This window comes from Melospiza georgiana, chromosome 19, assembly GCF_028018845.1.
Source record: "Melospiza georgiana isolate bMelGeo1 chromosome 19, bMelGeo1.pri, whole genome shotgun sequence".
NCBI classification, from domain to species: domain Eukaryota; kingdom Metazoa; phylum Chordata; class Aves; order Passeriformes; family Passerellidae; genus Melospiza; species Melospiza georgiana.
In genome coordinates this window covers 8,790,382-8,807,821 of record NC_080448.1, presented here as the reverse complement: position 1 = coordinate 8,807,821, position 17,440 = coordinate 8,790,382, and the positions used below count along the sequence as shown (strand labels likewise).

At 47.5% G+C, this 17,440-nt stretch overlaps 2 protein-coding genes across 4 annotated transcripts; both read right to left on the bottom strand.

Moving 5' to 3' along the window:
* Nucleotides 1-239: 239 nt before the first annotated feature.
* SERPINF1 (serpin family F member 1) lies at nt 240-7,992 on the bottom strand. 3 transcript variants are annotated; one of them, XM_058037578.1, is made up of 8 exons: nt 6,936-7,992; nt 4,515-4,600; nt 3,955-4,153; nt 3,721-3,876; nt 2,702-2,905; nt 1,799-1,941; nt 988-1,198; nt 240-635 (listed from the first exon to the last, which is right to left on the bottom strand). In XM_058037578.1, exons 2-8 carry the CDS (start codon nt 4,590-4,592, stop codon nt 376-378), a joined length of 1,251 nt encoding a protein of 416 aa, XP_057893561.1. In that variant the 5' UTR covers nt 4,593-4,600; nt 6,936-7,992; the 3' UTR covers nt 240-375. The 3 variants fall into 3 exon arrangements, with proteins under 3 accessions (XP_057893561.1, XP_057893559.1, XP_057893560.1); XM_058037576.1 differs by having other exon boundaries at nt 240-1,198; XM_058037577.1 differs by lacking the exon at nt 6,936-7,992 and having other exon boundaries at nt 240-1,198; nt 4,515-6,840.
* Nucleotides 7,993-10,622: 2,630 nt separating this feature from the next.
* On the bottom strand, nt 10,623-17,263 carry SERPINF2 (serpin family F member 2). Its single transcript, XM_058037418.1, has 8 exons — nt 17,056-17,263; nt 16,198-16,254; nt 14,925-15,327; nt 14,503-14,646; nt 14,145-14,348; nt 13,150-13,292; nt 12,371-12,575; nt 10,623-11,674 (listed from the first exon to the last, which is right to left on the bottom strand). Exons 1-8 carry the CDS (start codon nt 17,107-17,109, stop codon nt 11,349-11,351), a joined length of 1,536 nt encoding a protein of 511 aa, XP_057893401.1. The 5' UTR covers nt 17,110-17,263; the 3' UTR covers nt 10,623-11,348.
* Between the last annotated feature and the right edge of the window lie 177 nt (nt 17,264-17,440).

Genomic DNA, 17,440 nt, shown 5'->3' with positions numbered 1-17,440 from the left:
GAAGTGCAAACTTACAGTCTGTAAAAGGGGGCACTGCAGAACCTGGAGGGCTCCAGCACAGCTCTGTCAGTGATGAGGGACTCAGAATCAACAGCTGGTGTCAGGTTGGAAAACAGGATGGGGAACAGTGCAGCATACACCAGATAATGTTTGCTTTCAGAACACAGAACTGCATTCCTCCTCTGGGGAAACTGGGAGTGTAGGCAGATAACCTTTCAAGGGAGAATACTTGGGCTTGCTGAGGTTTAATAGCAAAAGCTCTTTTATTGCAGCATGAAGGCGTAAGATTTGCAAGTTGTGTCTTTGTGCAGCAGAGCAGGGAGCCAGTATCCCTCCCAGTATCACCCTTACCATTGCAGATTATTGTGAAGGGATCTAAACCCCCCTGGGATCCAGGATCTTGCCAATGAAGAGGAGGGTTCCGGTGGTGTCATCCCTCAGTACAAGAAGGAAGGGTCTGTCCACGTGGTATTCTATGGGGAAGGTCAGACGAGCAGCAGTGGCCCCAGGGTTTGGTGTGGATCTTTCCCCATCCTCACTAAGCTCCAGCATTGCCTTGTGTTGCACATGGGATAATCTCAGAGGTTTGGCAGAAATCTTGGAGAAATCAGGTGATGTGAAAAGTGATTGGAGCCCTGGAGAAAAGAGAGAAAGTTCCATTAGCTGGGGGCATGGATTGCAGCAGGGGGAGCAGCACTGCTCCTGTGATCCACAAGGGCAGGGAGCTGCTTGGGCTGAGGTTTTTGGGGTAACAGGGAGGAGCAGCTTCCATCTGCTTGTACTGAGCTTCACCCACAATCTCAGCAGCACTGCATGAGCTTGGTGGAGGGATGTGATAAAAAGCTGAGAAATCCTGGGTGAAGGTGATTTGGTTGCTGGTGAAATCTCCACAACCATAATTTAACAACCCACCAGCTTGATAATCTGAGAGCAGGGAGCACCTTGACCACTGCTTTGAGCCCTGCAGGGGGGGTGTGATGCACATACTTGTCTCCTTTATTGTGCTGCCAAGTGCCTCTTCGTGGTTCAGCTTTAGTTTGGGCAGGCTCAGCACAGCGTGGACTGTCTTCAGCTCCTTGTCCACATCATGGACAAACTCAGAAGTGAGGCTTTCCTCAATCAGAGTCATGTTCTGGGTCACCTTCGTGGGCAGGAAGAACATGGCACTGATTCCCTCTGTCAGGGGCAGCTGGGCAATCTGCAAGGACAGAAATAAGAGAGAGGTAAGAAAGGGTCACATCAATAATAAAGTTTTACCCATCCTGTACCAAGCAGTGGCCTGATTCTCAGGCTGGAATCTCAACCTTTCCAGTGACCATTTGATCTTTTTCCCTGTTTGCTTTTATCTGACATGATGCTTCCTGACACTTCTGTTTTTTTCCCCAGGCTTTTATCCATCCTTGCTGCACTCTTCCTGCTATGGAAGTGCTCTCTCACCTGCAGCATTGCTTTGGGGAATTCTCACTTGAACACCTTTGAACTCATGCTCCAAGGAAAGATTAGTTGAAGGAGGTAGAGATGGAAAAGTTTTGAGAGGTGTGCCCTGCTCTTCTTGCCCAACTTTAAGTCAAGCAATACAGGCTGGTAGGACCTGGGCATAATTTATATTTTGGATTGCTTGTGACATAGTTTGGGTAGAAGCAGGATATCCTAAGAGTCAACACACTGCCTTTCAAAAGAGGGATTGCAAAAGTAGCAATGATGGGAGGAGCAAGGCTGGGATGGGTTAACAGGCAGGTGTAGCTGAACCTGCTCCTCAGTGGGTTTAGGAGATCTTAGGCAATATTTGCTGTCTGACCTTGCAGTTGAGTTCTGAGTCAAAACCATATCTCAGGATGGCTTTGGGGTCTGACATCATGGACACCTTCACAGTCCTGTCCTCATCCAGGTGGAAGTCCTTCAGGGCAGTCTTCTTGGTGTCAAACTTGGTTTTCCATGTCCCTGTTTTATAAGAGAGAAAATGGAGGATTTTTCTGGAATAACAGCATATGAAACCAGGCTTATGCCTGTGGCTGAAAAATCTTGTGCTTTAATATACAGCATTTGTGCTTCAAGGAGTTGAGGCAGAACAGGGATAGAAATAGACTGATTGGAGCTACTGATTTACTGCCATCCTTGGCCCCTCCTTTTCATCTGAGAATTGGCTAAATGGCAAATAAATAATCAAGCCAGTGTATGGGTGGAGTAGCCAGTGGGAAGTTGATGTCTACTTATGTAATTACAAAACTATTTTAAAGGGTAACAGTTGTGTCAATGGATATAAAGTGCTTCTCTCCCCACCCTTTATTTTGCTCCTTGTCTCTAAGCAATAATTCTCCAGGACAGTGGCTTACAGCATGTTTAAGAACAGCTCTCTAGTATCAAATTGTTCCTTCTACAGTGGTAAGAAGGCTCAGAACACTCTAAGCTGTTCTTTCCCTAAATGGCAATATCCCATCTCTGAATGGAGTTCTGTGACCTTAAACTTCCCCCTCTGATTCTTACTGCAAACAGGTCAAGATTCAGCTTCCCAAGAGTAATAATTCCTCCCTCAGGACTATTTTTGTTCAGGTAGTCCTTCTTTACTAAACATTCTCAAACACTTTCTTCTCACACTCTCTGTTTGACAGCCTGTTTGCTTTATTGGAGGTGAGAGCATTCCTTCACATCTCCTCTAACACCTAATGCACTTTTTCTGTGTCCCAGCACCCAACATTCTTACCCTTGAAGAAAGCAGCCCCAGCAAGGAGAATGCTGACATCTGTGGGCATGTCCTTCATGAACCTCATGATCCTTCCCTTTGTCTGCTGCCTGGCCCAGGTGTTGATTTCTTGCAGGTCCAGCTGGGAGTTGCCACTCAGTGCCCTCGGCCTCATCTTGTAGGATTTCTCGAGCTGGCTGTGAAATCCAGGCCTTGCCCTGAGTCCTGGGGAATAAAAACATGGATGGCTGCAGCTAGCTCCCTTATCCAAACAATCTCCAGGCTGCAGGTGGCAATCCAAAGCCCAGCAGCAGGTCTCTCATAAAATATCTGGCCCTGTTTGTCTCCAGAAACTCGAATTCCTTTGAAGAGGAATATCTGAAAGCACATTAAGGAAAGTGATCCAAATCCTACAGCCACCCATGCTGGAGCATGGGATAACTTTCTTCTGAAAACTGAAAAAAGGAGATAAGAACTGAAGGCTTGGACACAGCCATTCCCACATCAGCCTTTCTTCTTTCCCCAGCCTCCTTTCTGAGTACAGCTTACTCAACCTACTGGATTCTTGGAACCAGCAGGTTCCAAAAGATAGCTCTTAGCATTCTCAGCAGATGTTTATGGCATGCCAGAAGCAGACATTTCAAATAGCTCTGCAAGGAATTAAACAAAGGAATATGGCTGAGTGTTATCACAAATAGAAAACGTGATCTGTGGGTTCCTGGAAGCCAGCAACACCTGCCAGACAGCCTGGAGTGAAGGCAAAATTATCAGCAAGTTTCTTTTAGGTCTTCTGTGAGTTAACTGTTCTGTCACCAATGTCTTTGTGTGCATGTCTGGTCTTTTATTTAAGTGCACACAAACTTTCCAGGCTTTTCCTGGAGCAGCAGGAGCATTCCATGCCCTGTCTGCAGCCTGGCTCAGCAGGATGCCAGAGCCAGAGCCGTTAGTGCCGTGTGTTTTTATATATACACTCACACCAAAATAACTGCTGCTGACAGCTTTTTAGGTAAAATTTTATAGAGGGCAAGGAGGACTTTTACTTTTCTCCAGGATGATGCGGGAGGCACTTTTCATGCTCTTCTCAGGCCCAGTCACACTGCCCAGGAGCTCCTTGTAGGTGTCGTGGACCTCAGCCTTGTTGAGCAGATCGTAGAAGAGCGCGCGGGAAATCACATCCTCAGTTCGTTCTCCAGCCCCTGAAACGAGCAGGAAAACGTGAGGGAAGGGCTGCCAAACCTGAGGGGGGGTGCGTGGAAATGGGGCAAGGCACTCACCAAGGGAGAGGGCAGAAAGTGCAGTGGCCAGGCTGAAGGGGGACAGCAGCACGTTGGCCGTGGCCGTGCGCCCGGACTGCTGGCGGTACAGGTCGTAGCCAAAGTTGGAGACTGCAGCTGCCAGCTTGTTCACAGGGCTCTTGTAGAATGGATCTTCCTCCTCCTCACCAGCGTTGGCTCCATCAGCTGTGGCAGAGTTCTGGCAGGCCCAAGGAGTGCTTTGGTTAGGCTTGCAGGTGTGGTAAATGCTTCATAGGCAAACAACTACAGATATTCTTGAATGACTCACAGAAATATTGACTTAATATTACAGAGGGTGTAGGAATAGTTACTTTAATGCCAAAGGCAGCACTGAGTTTGAAATTCTGCCTCCTGGTCATCCCCTGATGTAACTACTGTGGTTTTATCCAGGTAAAGCAGGAGTTAGTCTCATTATGTTGCTAAATAAAATCCCAGTAATTTAGGAGGGTGGTGCTTAATCCTTCGGTAAGAATCTCTAAAATTAAAATACCTGCTCCACACCTCTCCCCCTTGCTCTCTGCACATTGTCTCCCACTCACCTGCTCAGTAGCTGAGTTCTGGGTCCTGCTTGGGACAGTTAGGAGACCCAGGAAAAGGAGAACCACTGGAACCTGCATGCCTGGACCTACAGAGTAAGAATATGACAGAGAGAGTTTGAGCGATCAGGTAAATCCATCTCTACCACAGCTATTCACTGTACCTGGCTGTGACAGGAGCTGCAGGGACAGATGCTGCTGCTTGTCCTTCCAGTTGTGAAACACACACCTGATCTGAGCCAGGTTTCCTTCTCTAGTTGCAATTATCCAGCCAGACTGGCCCCAGTGACTTTAAAATTGGGCAAGCACAGGGTGTGGGTGTGCCTGAGCACAAAAGCAGATGTGTGTGGCCCAAACCACACTGATGCTGGCAGTTACTGAGTGCCAAGGTCCAGAAAAGCACCAAATCATTGCTTCTGAGTCTTGGGCTTCAGAAAAATTAAAGATTTCATTTATACAAGGTACCAAATCCATGTTGTTGAATGGGGTGAAGGCAACACTGACTGGTACTGCTTTGATATACAAATTACCTGCCTCAGGCAGCAGTTTGTTTTTTCTTGTGTCTACATGTACCTGTGTCCATTCTTTGCTTCTTATTTGCAATCTGATGAAGTAAAAGAGCTTTCTTAAAAGACAATAAGGAAACCTGGAGAAGTGAAAGGCAGAGCTTGGCTCATTGAACATTTTAAATGGAGGTGGGAGAAAAGCACCAAACTCCCCAGAGCTGTTGCTTGTGTGGAATCCACTTCTCACCACTGCAGTTCTGGGATGAGTGGCCCTTCCAGACAGATCTGTCTGGTCCAGAAGGGCACTGAGCAACCCAGGGCTTTGCTGTGGGTAAAACCAGAGCTATGAAGGGTCCTGCCCCCGAGAACAGACGCCACCGAGGCTGGTCTGAGGCAATGTTTAGATAGATTCCCAGAAATTAAAGGAAGAGGGTTGTATTTAACTAACCCCTGTCATCCAGGCAACTGGAGAAATCAGAGGAAGAACATGTGTTTCAGATTAAACCCAGCTACAAAGAAAAACACGCCTGCTGCTAGAAATACACGTGGCCACAACAGCCCCAGCTCAAGACCCCGTTCAGGCAGAGTGAGAGGCAGTTTGCTGTTTTTGCTGCTTCCCTTGCCTGCCTTTTCTTCTCCAGGCAGCTCTCCCTTGGAGAAAAAAGCATCACAGGGGAGGTTTTAAGCTCCCATCTGTGTTCAGCCAGTGTAACACAGACGTGGTACCCTCTTTCCCCACCCTGCGCTTGCATCCTGCAACCTGCTGCCATCCCAGCTGCAGAGTGGGTGAGGTTTGTGGTGCAGAAGACGTGGATCAAGAGGATTTACTGATGGTGTGATAGTGGATGTGGTGCTGGGATTGCTCCTGTCGTTCGCAGAGATTTACAGCTGGAAGAGAGATGCCACAAGTCCTGCATGAGTCTCAGTCTGACAGGTTAAGCAAGGGCTCTGTGAGGCTGCTGTGCCAAGCTGCACTCCTGCATGCTGAGAGGAAGAGCTTTGGCCCAGTCTAGCTCGGAGATGAAGCTTTTCCATGGAGCATAACCTTTTCCCTGAAGAAAAAGAAAATAATCTCAACACAACCTCTGCTTCCCGCTACACTGAGCTCCTGGGAGCATGAGAGCAGAGATTGGTTTTGCAGATTCGTATTGTTTTTGCCAGTACTGTCACCAGCTTCATATTTCTCAGACTTCGCCAAAAAGCAATTTCCATTTAAAAAAGACAAAGCCTTTTGAGTTTGAATTGGCCTGAACATCTGGATTCTATTTGTATTTCTCTTAGCACACGGCCAGAAACGCAGAGAAAAGAATTTGGTTGGATTGGAGGTGGGATGGTTTCAGGCATGATATTAAAATCTGTGGCTGCCTTGAAGGAGAAGAGAAGGAGCATCAAAAAGCACAGGAAGAAAACCTTGAGAAATACGCTGAGAAGGAACTTTGTGTCTGGGAGTTGTCAACTTGGGAAGGCCTGCAGGTGCAAAGGAAATATTTTACTTTCCACCTACAGTGGTACAGGTCTCTCACATCATTTATAAACACTTCAGGCTTTAGAGGTGCTGTGAAACAGGACCCAGAGCTCAGGCTGCTCCCTCTGCTTGCTCCACAGCTCCTGGAGCATCCTGCAGCCAGAGGATTTGACTGTCACACCACCACAGACAAAGAACACATTCCCAGCTGCTTGAAAGGCACAAACCCCACCCCAGTTCCCCAGCACGGCTCAGCCACCCATGCTGGTGGCTCCCCATCCTTGCTGAGGTCTCTTGGTGGCAATCCCACCTGCAGGAGAACCATTCTTCCCATTCCCCGGGTGCTCTGAGAGCTGCCCAGCCTCAGCCGCTGCCCTGGCCCAGGTGAGCTGTCCCTGGCTGTCCCTGGCTGTCCCCGGGCTGTCCCTGGGCTGTCCCCGGGCTCTCCCTTACCTGGGGCTCCTCTCGGCCGCTGCTCTCAGGGCTCCCAGCGGCTGCGAGGCGAGGACAGTGCGGGTTTGGTGCAGCCACTTCTGCTTTTTGCTGCTTTCCCCCAGCCCAGCCTTCGGCAGGCTTCAGGTTACAGGCTTCCCAGGGCTCTCTTAAAGTGCTCTGCTCCCATTTTCTGCCCCTGCCACCCCTCGCCCTGAATTGCACCAAAATTTTCATCCCTTTTTTCACCCCAAAACAAATACCTGTGCCAAGGGCAGCCTGGTGGGTGTAAAGCACAGGTAGGAAAGGCAAACACTCCCTGCTCTGCTTGAGCAGGTCTTTTATCCCTGCAGTTCTGCCATAGGTCACATCAGGGAATTCCTTCTGTCTCAGAGGTATGGTTAATGCAGCAGTGTTTAATGGATTTATAGATTTATGTCCAAGGTTTAATGGAGAGACTGTGGAAACAGGATTCTGTTGTTTGAGGCAGTTAAGATGCTGGGAACTGCTTGTATCCAGTGATAGTTATAGTTAACAAGAAATCATTAACTGGCTTAAAGTTTTTGGCTGAAAAGAAAGAGGCTGGAAAGCCAAGGACTTGTTAAAAAAAGAAGATGAATTAAGAGAATCTTGTAGAAGCTTTCAGAATGATAAATGATATGGAGAAAGGAGAGGGACAGAGGAGTTCCATTATTACTTTCCACAGGAGGCTCAAGGGGAGCACCCACCCATGCACATTTAAATCAAGGGAGTGTATTTTTAAACAAGTATTAAATTGTAAAACTCATTATAGCTAGATATTGCAGGAGATGAAAGATAAAAATAGATTTGAGGTTAAAAGCCCAACCCAAACCAAATTAGTGGAAGAAAGGTCCCCTGAAGGCCAGCTGGGCAATACAGCCAGGGAACAGAGGGTTTTGCTTGACCCTTGCCGTTCCTTTTTTATCTCAGCCATGGTTACTGGAAGGAGCAGGACACTGTACATGATGCAGCTGACCAGATCCAGATGTTTGTCTGTTTGGAAATGCTGCAAAGGCCCCCAGGCTGGGACATCTCTCTGGGCTCGTTGCCAGCAGGTGCCGAGGAGCTCCTCCCCGTGAGCACTGAGCTCACCCAGTCCCTCAGCAAAGGGGAAGGATGGGCTCAGAGCTGCATTACCTGCTGGCTTTGCAAGCCAGGAGAGCAGATCAGGTGTGCCCTGAGATTAGTCAGTGCTTCAAAGGCCACCCCTCCTAACCAGAGGGGTTTCTGCTTTCAGCTGCTTCTCAGCTTGCTCTGTGCAAAATCATCTGCAGGGAGAAAATTGTACTTGTTATTCTTCCATTCTCAGCCCAGGAATGGGGGTGTTGGCTGTGGAGATGTTTTCTGGTGGTTTTCATCTCTTTGTGATACCTTGTTTGTGGTGTTAAAATGCCCTTTGTGGAAGGAGCACTAGAGAAGTTTTTATGCCTTGTCTCTATCTTCAAATGAAAACCCATCTGTTTAAATACAGGTTTGGTTTTAAAACCATTTAAATCAGAGTGGTAGTTTCATAGAATGTTATTACAGACGAAATCCAGCTTTATTCCTGTAGGTGAAGGGTGTTCCTGAAATGGTGCATTAAACTCATCTAACAAAATCAGTTTTATTAAATCAATACAAACATTTTGCTGTTGTTCTGGTTTGGTCTCTGTGTGCTCTCTGACAGGGTTCACCTCTGCTGTGGAAGTAGTGCTGATATGAATTTGCTCTAGGTAAGTAAAAAAACACATCTAATATGAAAGAAACTGGGACTTATTTGATATTCTGAGCCAGTGGTGCAGATGGATAGAGCAGACACCCTGTGCTAGTCATGTCTTTTCAGAATACAGCTCCGTCAAAATGAAAGCTTTAGCAATGCAAAGTGGAAACTCCTGAGCAGAAACATTAATATTACTTTGCATTTTACAAACTGCCTCTTCTGGAAAGTCAGTGGAGTGAAAAAGAGTCTTATGGTTGGTGTAACTGATAATTTGTTGAGCGAAGCACAGTCATGGAGGGCTGCTGTACTGTCAAATAAGATGAAATTAATAGTTTGACAAGAATAGCTTGGAGGAGGAGTGATGGCAGCAAGACAGAAAATAGGAAATAAGAACCAAGCTGTTCAGGAAACTGAGAACAAGGGGAAAAACTTTATAAAAGCAGGAGCTGGAGGGCAGAGGCGTGAAGAGGAAAACTTGAGCTTCAAATTTTGCAGCGGTTGCAGTGCAACAGGGTGGCATTCAGGGAGGCTACAGTAGCCAAAGAAGACTTACCTAAGGCATGGAATGGTATTTCTGAATGCTAGGAATGAATCTGTATAAATAAATAAGCTAAAATGTTCCCTGTGGGCCAGAGCTGTGCCCTCTCGTAAGAAAGGCTGAATTCTTGTGGGTTTACTTGTTAAAATTGCAGGGCTCTGTAATTACAGCCTCTTTCTGCAGGGTTTGTGTCATGACATTGGTTAGAGGGGTAGGCATTATCTTCGGCCGTTCTTCCCCTTTTAGACTGGAAGAAATGCATAATTGGAGGCTGGAGCCAGGACTTTTTTATTGCCCAAAGTTGCCTGCATCCCCTAAATTCATGGTTAGTGAGTCAGTCCTGCTCTTATGCCAGCAGATGGTGCAGACTATTCAGGGACGGAGGCTCCCAGAAGCATTCTGCTCCTTCCTTTGAGGGAAGGCAGCCTTCCCAAGAGAGGAGAACACTGCCAGAAGGATGGCCCTTGGGCTCCTTAACTGCTGCTCTGCAAGAGCACAGCACCATCCTTTCCACCCAGCAGCTGAGAGAGTTTGGAAGCAGAAATTACTATGCACAGGAGTTGTTTTGTACAGAAGTATTCATGAAATTTAAGTGGTAGGATGGCTTGGTTGGGTGGAGAGACCCCAAAATTCCTTGATAGAATCATAAAATGGGTTAGTTTGGAAGGAACCTTTAAGATCATCTTGTTTCAGCCCCCCTGCCATGGACAGGAACACCTCCCATTATCCTAGGTTGCTCCAAGCTGTCCTTGGACATTTCCAGGGATGGGGCAGCTTCCCTGGACAATCTGTGCCAGGGCCTCGTGGGCTTTTTTAGGGCACTGCTGCACTGGAACAAGGACCCATCTCAGACCAAAGGGAAGCTGTAACTGGACATTGTCTTTTGCCAAAACGAAAGCAGTGACATTCAGCTGCAGGTGTCAAAATCTTTCCTTCTCTCCCTGGAAGCTGTCCCAGCCATCCAAATCACAGGTAACAGATGCCAGATCAGCACCTTTGACCCCCTGAGCAGATCCCAGCATTTGTCAGGTTTTACCCAAGAGAAAGGTTAAGGGCTGTTCCATCCCTGCTTATCCCTGCATTGCTGCTCACAGGCCAAACACCCTCCTGACCCTGTGCCACTGAGCTCATGCCCTAATTCAGGGAATTCTGCCATCTCACAAAGCCAGCTCTGACCCAGAGAGCATCCATCCCCTGCACACTTGCCAGGGGAGATGCCCAAAATTTGTTGGACTTGGCCCTTGGAGAGTCTTTACAGACTTGCCATTTCACCTCACAGCCCCTGCTGTTCCCTGTGACAAGGTGTAGCAAAAACCAGATCCTTTGCCACAACCCCTCTTTTCTTTTCTTCTGTCATGCCCAGATTTTTTTCCTCCCAATCTTTACAATTAATAAATTTCTGTGCCTTTTCTCTGTTGGGTCTTTCAATGCAACACCTTCAGCAAACACATTCTGCTTTATTCTTTATTATTCTGCCAACAAAAAAAATTACTAAAAAACACTTTATAAAACATGCCTTGAAAAATCTAACATCACCCAGCCTCTAGAAGAAGGGCTGGAGAGGGAAAATTACCCAGCCTCTAGAAGAAAGGCTGGAAAGAAGGATCCAAAGGGAGGGTTTTTCCTACAGCAGAGCCTCCTACATCAGATCCAAACAGCCAAGGAGTGGGAAAAGGGAATCTTTGAAAAGAGCCCATGCCTGGAAGAGGTTGTGACTCATCCTAGGGAAGACAACTGGTTTCTGGTCCAGTTGCTCTGGAGGTCGCTGTCTAGGTGGGCACAGATGGTTTCAGAGGAACACGGAGGGATTCGTGTTCCAGAACTGCGGAAGGAAGAGCCACACTCAGACAGCCCTGGCTGATGTCCAAGCTGCCAGATGCTAATGATGATTCCAGGCTACAGGGGACTCTAATAAGATCTTAATGAAGACTCTAATAACAGTCTGGGGACAAGAAAGTCTCCCTTCCATGACTGAGAGCCCTGGAAGGGAAATCCAGGCAGAACAAGGTTTTCAGGTTCAACAGAGGGGAGCCTCAGCCTGGAGAAACTCAAAAATCCCAGGACTGGTCTCTAGGGATCTGGAAAGGAAAACAGCAAGGAATTGCCCCCCTGTGGCCTCTCCCAGCTGGTCCAGAGGGTCAGGCAGGAGTCCCAGAACACTCAGCTGTGCCCTCTGTTATTTGGGCACGCGGTTCTTGTTGGCATCTGTGGCTTCACCCGAGTCCTGTGACTCTCGGATCTGGGGAGCAGCATCTGGGTTGGGGTTCTGGACACTGCCAATGAAAAGTGGGATCCCTGTTTCATCCTCAAAGATGATGAAGACAAAGGGCCTGTCGAGGCTGAAGGCAGAGACCGAGCGTGACAGCACCACACTGGTGGCAGCAGAGGCCTCCACCCCATCTTCTCTGAGCTCCAGGGTGGCCTGGTGCTGGACACTGGACACAAAGAGAGGCTCCTCTGTGATCTTCTGGAGATTTGGGCTCGTGAACAGCTCCTGGAGGCCTGCAGAGAAATGAGACCAAGTCGGTGCTGTGAGTTCTGAGTTTTCTCAAATCTGTCTGAAGAAAGCAATTCCCTGATCTGTTGCTCCATGTGCTGCCCACCATGGAGGACTGGAAAAACAAGAGAAACAAAAATTCCACCTGTTTAAGAATAGTAGTGTAAGAACTTGAAGTCATCCTTAAAAAGCAGCACCAAGTCTGAAGACTCCTTCTAGCTAGGCTGGAAACACTTCTATAGAGATTATTTTTTCTATAGAGATTATTTTTTCTACAGAGATTTTTTTTAAGCAATTCTTTGCAAAACAAAGTGAACTCTTAAATTATTGTCATCCAGAAAGGCAGGAATTTCAGCTCCAGGTTTTGGGATCTGTATTTTCTCTGTTGACAATTTCCATGTCCACTGAATGAAATGACAAAGAGACTGAGATTGATGCACGGGGGAAGCTGGTCTTGGCTACAACAGGAAGAACTCGTAGAGGCTGTGAGAAGCTGTGAATTCTCTGTAGTATCATCTTGTTGGAGCAAAACATTTGATGCCAGGCAAGCAAGGAGTAAGGAGGAGGAGAGGAAGGAGAGCTGGGAGGGTTTGGAGCTCTGGAGCAAGCTGTGAGGCACAGCTTTAGAAACAAGGATGGCAGCTTTGGGTGTCAGTGAACAGATTGATCTTGTTCTGTGCAAACCCTGCCAGGGGCCTTACCCATTTGGCTGAGAACCTGGTTGAGTTCCAGCTTGAGGTCCAACTTCATTTTGGGGATCTTCACCATGGTGGGCACCTCTCTGGGGAAGAGCCTGCACAGTTGTTTGTAAGGGAAGTTCTCCAGCACGTGAGAGGTGTCCCTGGTGTTGTGGTTTGGTACAATGACCACAAAACTCGCATTGCTCTTGAAGGGAAACTTGGCCACCTGGCAATGAAACCAACCAGAGAAGGATTCAGGGAAAAGGAAGGAAAATCCACAAAGTTATGCTTTTAATTTAGTCATTTTCTAATTGGTCTACAGGGCCACTCTTGCTGGCAGATGAAAACAGCCTGGTGAGAAGGAGGGATCTGATTTCTCCAGAGGAGAATTTGTTGGGATAACAGCTTTAGGTTTTAGTATTGGCCACTGGCTGATAAAGGTTGAGCACATGGCAGAGTGAAAGCCCACAGCTTGCCCCACTCTGGATTCTGAAAAATTCCAACAGCACATTGTCTGAGGGGATTCCTTTCCATATTTCCTCATTTATCTTTAATTCAGGGCTTTAAAATTCTATTATTTCCCAGTTAGTCTGAATATCTCTTTGTGGTTTTTCCTAGAGATTAAAAGTGAAGTTTCAACATTCTTGCTGGAAGCAAGGACAAAGAATGATTATTAAATTTTTGTGTGCTATGCCTGTTAAAAAAAAATGGTTTTTTGGAGGGAATGCTTTCAGTTAGTATAATACCACAGCAAGAGGAAATTCCAGTGAAAATTTGCTGTACTCCTGAGAGATCTCTACCTGAATATCCTGGGACTCCAGGGTAAACCAGCTCAGGGGGTACTGGTGGGCTTTCATCATCTCAACTGGGACCACAAACTCATTGTCAAGGTGGAACACATCTGGCCCAGTGAAGCTTGCATTAAACTTATTCCTCCAAAACCCTGTAAAAAAAATAAAAGTTTTGAGAGCGATGAAGTTCAATTTGAGTAGAAAACCAGAAACTGCTGAGCTGACACTCCTCCTATCTTGAGTTCTCTAACAAGGCCAGGAGTGACCAGGGAAATGAAAATACAGCAAAGAGAAGTCAGTACCAAGGCTGGAAGAGTCCTAACAGCAGGAAACTCTTATCATCCAGAGAGAAACTATGGAATAACAAAAAGAACACGGATTAATCCTCATGCCTCAGCGTGGGAGACTACTGAAGGCTATGGAGATAAAAGAAACTATGTTTGTGCTTTGAAAAATGGGGAGTATTGCCTCTGTGCTGCAGAGGGGGAAACACTGCTCCAAGACCAAGGTAAAACCTTTGTAGATTTGCACTGGAAGTGTTTGGTCTGTGCACAGCTCTCGGGGAATTAAGAAAGGAAGATGTGGCCGACCACTGTGCTGCAGTCAGAGAGGAATCCACAGAAGCTGCCTCTGAGCTCTGTGGTGGGTGTGCAGAGCTGCAAACGACCTGGTTCATCATTTGGGTTGGAAAAGACCTTTAAGATCACCGAGGAGATGAGCAGGGATGTGCCACTGCCTGGGATCCTGAACCAGGAGGCAAAGATGCCGCAGGTCCCACCTGCTGTGTCCTGGCTCTGCTGTCAAGGAACATTTTTAGCACATGTGAAGCAGTTGGGAATTATTACTGCAAAGAAATCTAAGCAAGAGGAGCAGCAGATGCACAAGAACAAGCAGATTGCCTAGCAGGAAGCGAGGAGAGGCTGTTCAGCTACAGGGCTTGCAGAAAACTGGAGTTCTGACTATTTCCTCTTGAAAAAATAATGAGGAAGGGCTGTGGAGCTCACCGTGGAAATAGATGGCATTGAGCAGGAGCATCACTGTGTTCTGAGGGAGCTGCTGGAGGAAGGAGGGAATTTTTCCATGAGTGACATCCTTTACCCAGTTGTTTATGGCCACGAGGTCGTCCTGATTGATCCCAGAAAGGGTCTTGGGCTTTGCTCCATAGAATTTCTCTGAATCCTCCAGGAACTTCTCTTTCACCTCAAACCCTGGCAGAGGGGAGGAATGATGGGAAAGCTTTGCTCAGTGTGCTATGACACTCCCCAAGGGGAGGAAATGGGGGAAATTGATGTCTGCAGGGTGCTTCCATCACTCTGTGTGACTGGGAGGTTTGTCCTACACCAGTCCAGCCCTTCCTCTCACCTTTCTGCAGGTACAGACGTGACCCCAGGCTCAGGGTGGACTCCGAGAGCCTCCTGCCAAGGGTGCCCAGCATCTGGTGGAGGCAGGGCACTGACTCCAGGTGCATCACCTCCAGCAAACGCTTCTCTGTCTGATTTGCTGCCCCTAAAAATCAAATTCCTGTTAGGTCTCATGCTCACAGAGTGGAAAACAGGGATGTTACTCTGGCTGCCTCTTGTTAGAGACACGCTGTGCCTCACAAAAGAGGCTGCAGAAATCTGAGAGCCGGAGCCTCAGAGGGCAGCTTCAATTGTAATCATGGCTAATTAAAGCTGCAGGAGCAAGGATAAGTGGAAGGGACTGTGTTTCATTTGCATCTGGTTGCTCATGGCTCTGGGAGAGGAGCTGGGGCAGGGAATGGTGGCTTTGCCACTGAGAATTACCCAGAGCCAGGTGGGACAGGGCGAGGGCGATGCTCAGGGGGGACAGGATCACGTTGCTTCTGTTGGACTCCAGCTCCACCTCTCTCAGGAGATCAATGCTGAATCTCATCAAGCCATCTGCCAGCTTCTGGCTCGTCTTCCAAGTCATCTCACAGCTTTTATCTCCCTCCTCTTCAGCAGAGGCATTTTCCCCAGGTGATTTCTCCCCACGACAGCCCCCAGCCCCGGCTTCATCTTCTGAGTTCCAGGCATGCCTCGAGTCTGGCAGGGTGCTGGGGAATGCTGACATGGCTCCATCCTTCTCCTGGAAGCTGTCATAACTAAATTCTACCATCTTTCCCTCTGGCAGGGCTGGGATGGCTCCCAGCATATCTGACTGTGCAATTCCAGCACTTTTCACATCCTGGGGAGAAACAAGGAGAGAGCACAGTGACACCCTCATGGGCTGTCACTGCACACCCAAATGGGCTGAGGAAACTGGACTGCTCTGCTCTGGTGGTGGTTTTGCTTCAGTTTCCCTTTAACCCTGAGGATAATGGTTTGGAAAAGAGGTCTTGGATCCAGTGAGTGAAAATGGACCCAGTGAGGGCCTGGCAGTGGTTCCTCCTCCACTTGCTCTCAGGAAAGCTCGAGGGCAAGACCCACCACCAGCTCAGCACATGTCCTGTGCCTTCAGCATTTACAGAGCCATCATGCTCAGCCTTGATTTCATCTCCTCCCCTCACACGTTTTAGCAGTGCCCACCTGCCTCACACTGCTCACCCCTTCTGCTGCTGTCACAGCCCTGATCCAGTTTGGCTCAATTCCTCCTCCAGGCATCTCTGTTTTCTTGACCTGTGTGGTCTGTTCCATCCTCCTTCTCTCTAAATTCCCTCATTTTCCACTCTTCTAAGCTTTAGCCTTTAGCACTGCCACTGCTCTCCTCACATTTGCATGATCTGAAACATCCCAGGCTCAATGGGCTGGACCAGCTACAGGCCTTCCTCCCTGTCATCCTCACAGCTGGTGGTTTCCCTCACCTTTCCTTATCAATCAGAAATTAAATCGTCCACCTGCCAGCCCCTGTACACGCCGTGCTGATGTTAACTCCATACTCTGCTGTTATTTGGGGTGGAGCTTCCAACGCAGCATTGGCAGCAGCTGGGAGTAAATCCTGCAGAAAAATGGACTTTCCCATGGCACTGGCACTGCCTGGGCTTATCCCTTCTCAGCAAAAAACTGCAAATCCACAACAAAACTTCATCCTCCTTGGGTGGAACCCATCAGTGCTTACCCTCAGCTTCCCATCCTTGTCCAGGAACAGACGGTGCTGCTCGATGCCATGTGCCAGCTGTGGGGGGAAAAAATCAACAAAAAAAAACCCCCAAATCAGGTCCCTCTGAATTTCCAGAGTTTGTTTTCCCTGCTCCCACTGCAGTCCCCACATGGGCAGGATTTTGGGATTCAAACCCATGGGGAGGTGGAAGTGAGGAGCAGCTGGAGACACTGCAAACACTGGATTTGTTTAGAAATGGATCAGGCCAGTCTGGCACAAAATAATGGATCCTTTTGAGAGTGAGCAGTGGGGTTTTGCAATCTCAGTTCTGACAGGGATCCAGATTTAAAAGTGGGGGTGGGGGGAGGAGGAAAAACCTGCTTTTCAAAAAGTTCCCGTTAACTCCTGCAGGTCACAGTCACCAAATACAGTTTGAGGTCAAGTTCCAAAAGAAAACATTCTACAGAAATATGAATAATATTGAAAATATTATATAGAAGACTGAAATATTATATATAATATTGAAATATATATATATACATATTTTATATAATTATTCTATTATATAATTATTATATTCTAATATATAATTATTATATTATTTAATAATACTATATATTCAATATTTATAATATTATATATAAATATTCAAAATATTATATTATATGTAATGTTATAAATATTGAATACATATATGTAATATTATAAATATTGAATGAAAATAAGAACATCCACCACTATTTGAGCTGGGTAAAAGATTAGAAACCTTGCTGGTGAACCTCCTCCACCAATCTGCCTTCCAGGGCTTTTCTGGGTGGTATTTACCCCATGGGAGCCACCAGACCTCCCTTGCTCTTTGCTGGAGTAGGAACTTACCCTTGGGAGGCTGTGCAGAGCAGCCAGGCAGAGCAGCCCCCAGAGGAACCCCATTTTCCTGGAACACAAGGACCAGCCGGGAGAGGAGTGAGTTATTTCCAGCTGCAAGCTCTGCCTGTTCAGCTCTGCAGGGAGAGAATTATCAACCTGGCCAAACAGGTTGGCACGGGAGCTCGTGGAAAGCAACGGGGAGATGAACAAAGCTGCAAAGGAACAACACAGGACTCTGGTGCCAAGGCAGGGAAATCAGAGAGGAGCAGGGGCCCGCAGCCAGGCTGGGCTGGGATCCTGCCTGTCTGACCCTGCTGCCCTGGTTTCTCTGCATTGCAAATGGTGTTTCCCTAATCAGTGCTGCACACACTGTGCCGCTGGAAGGAGACAAGAG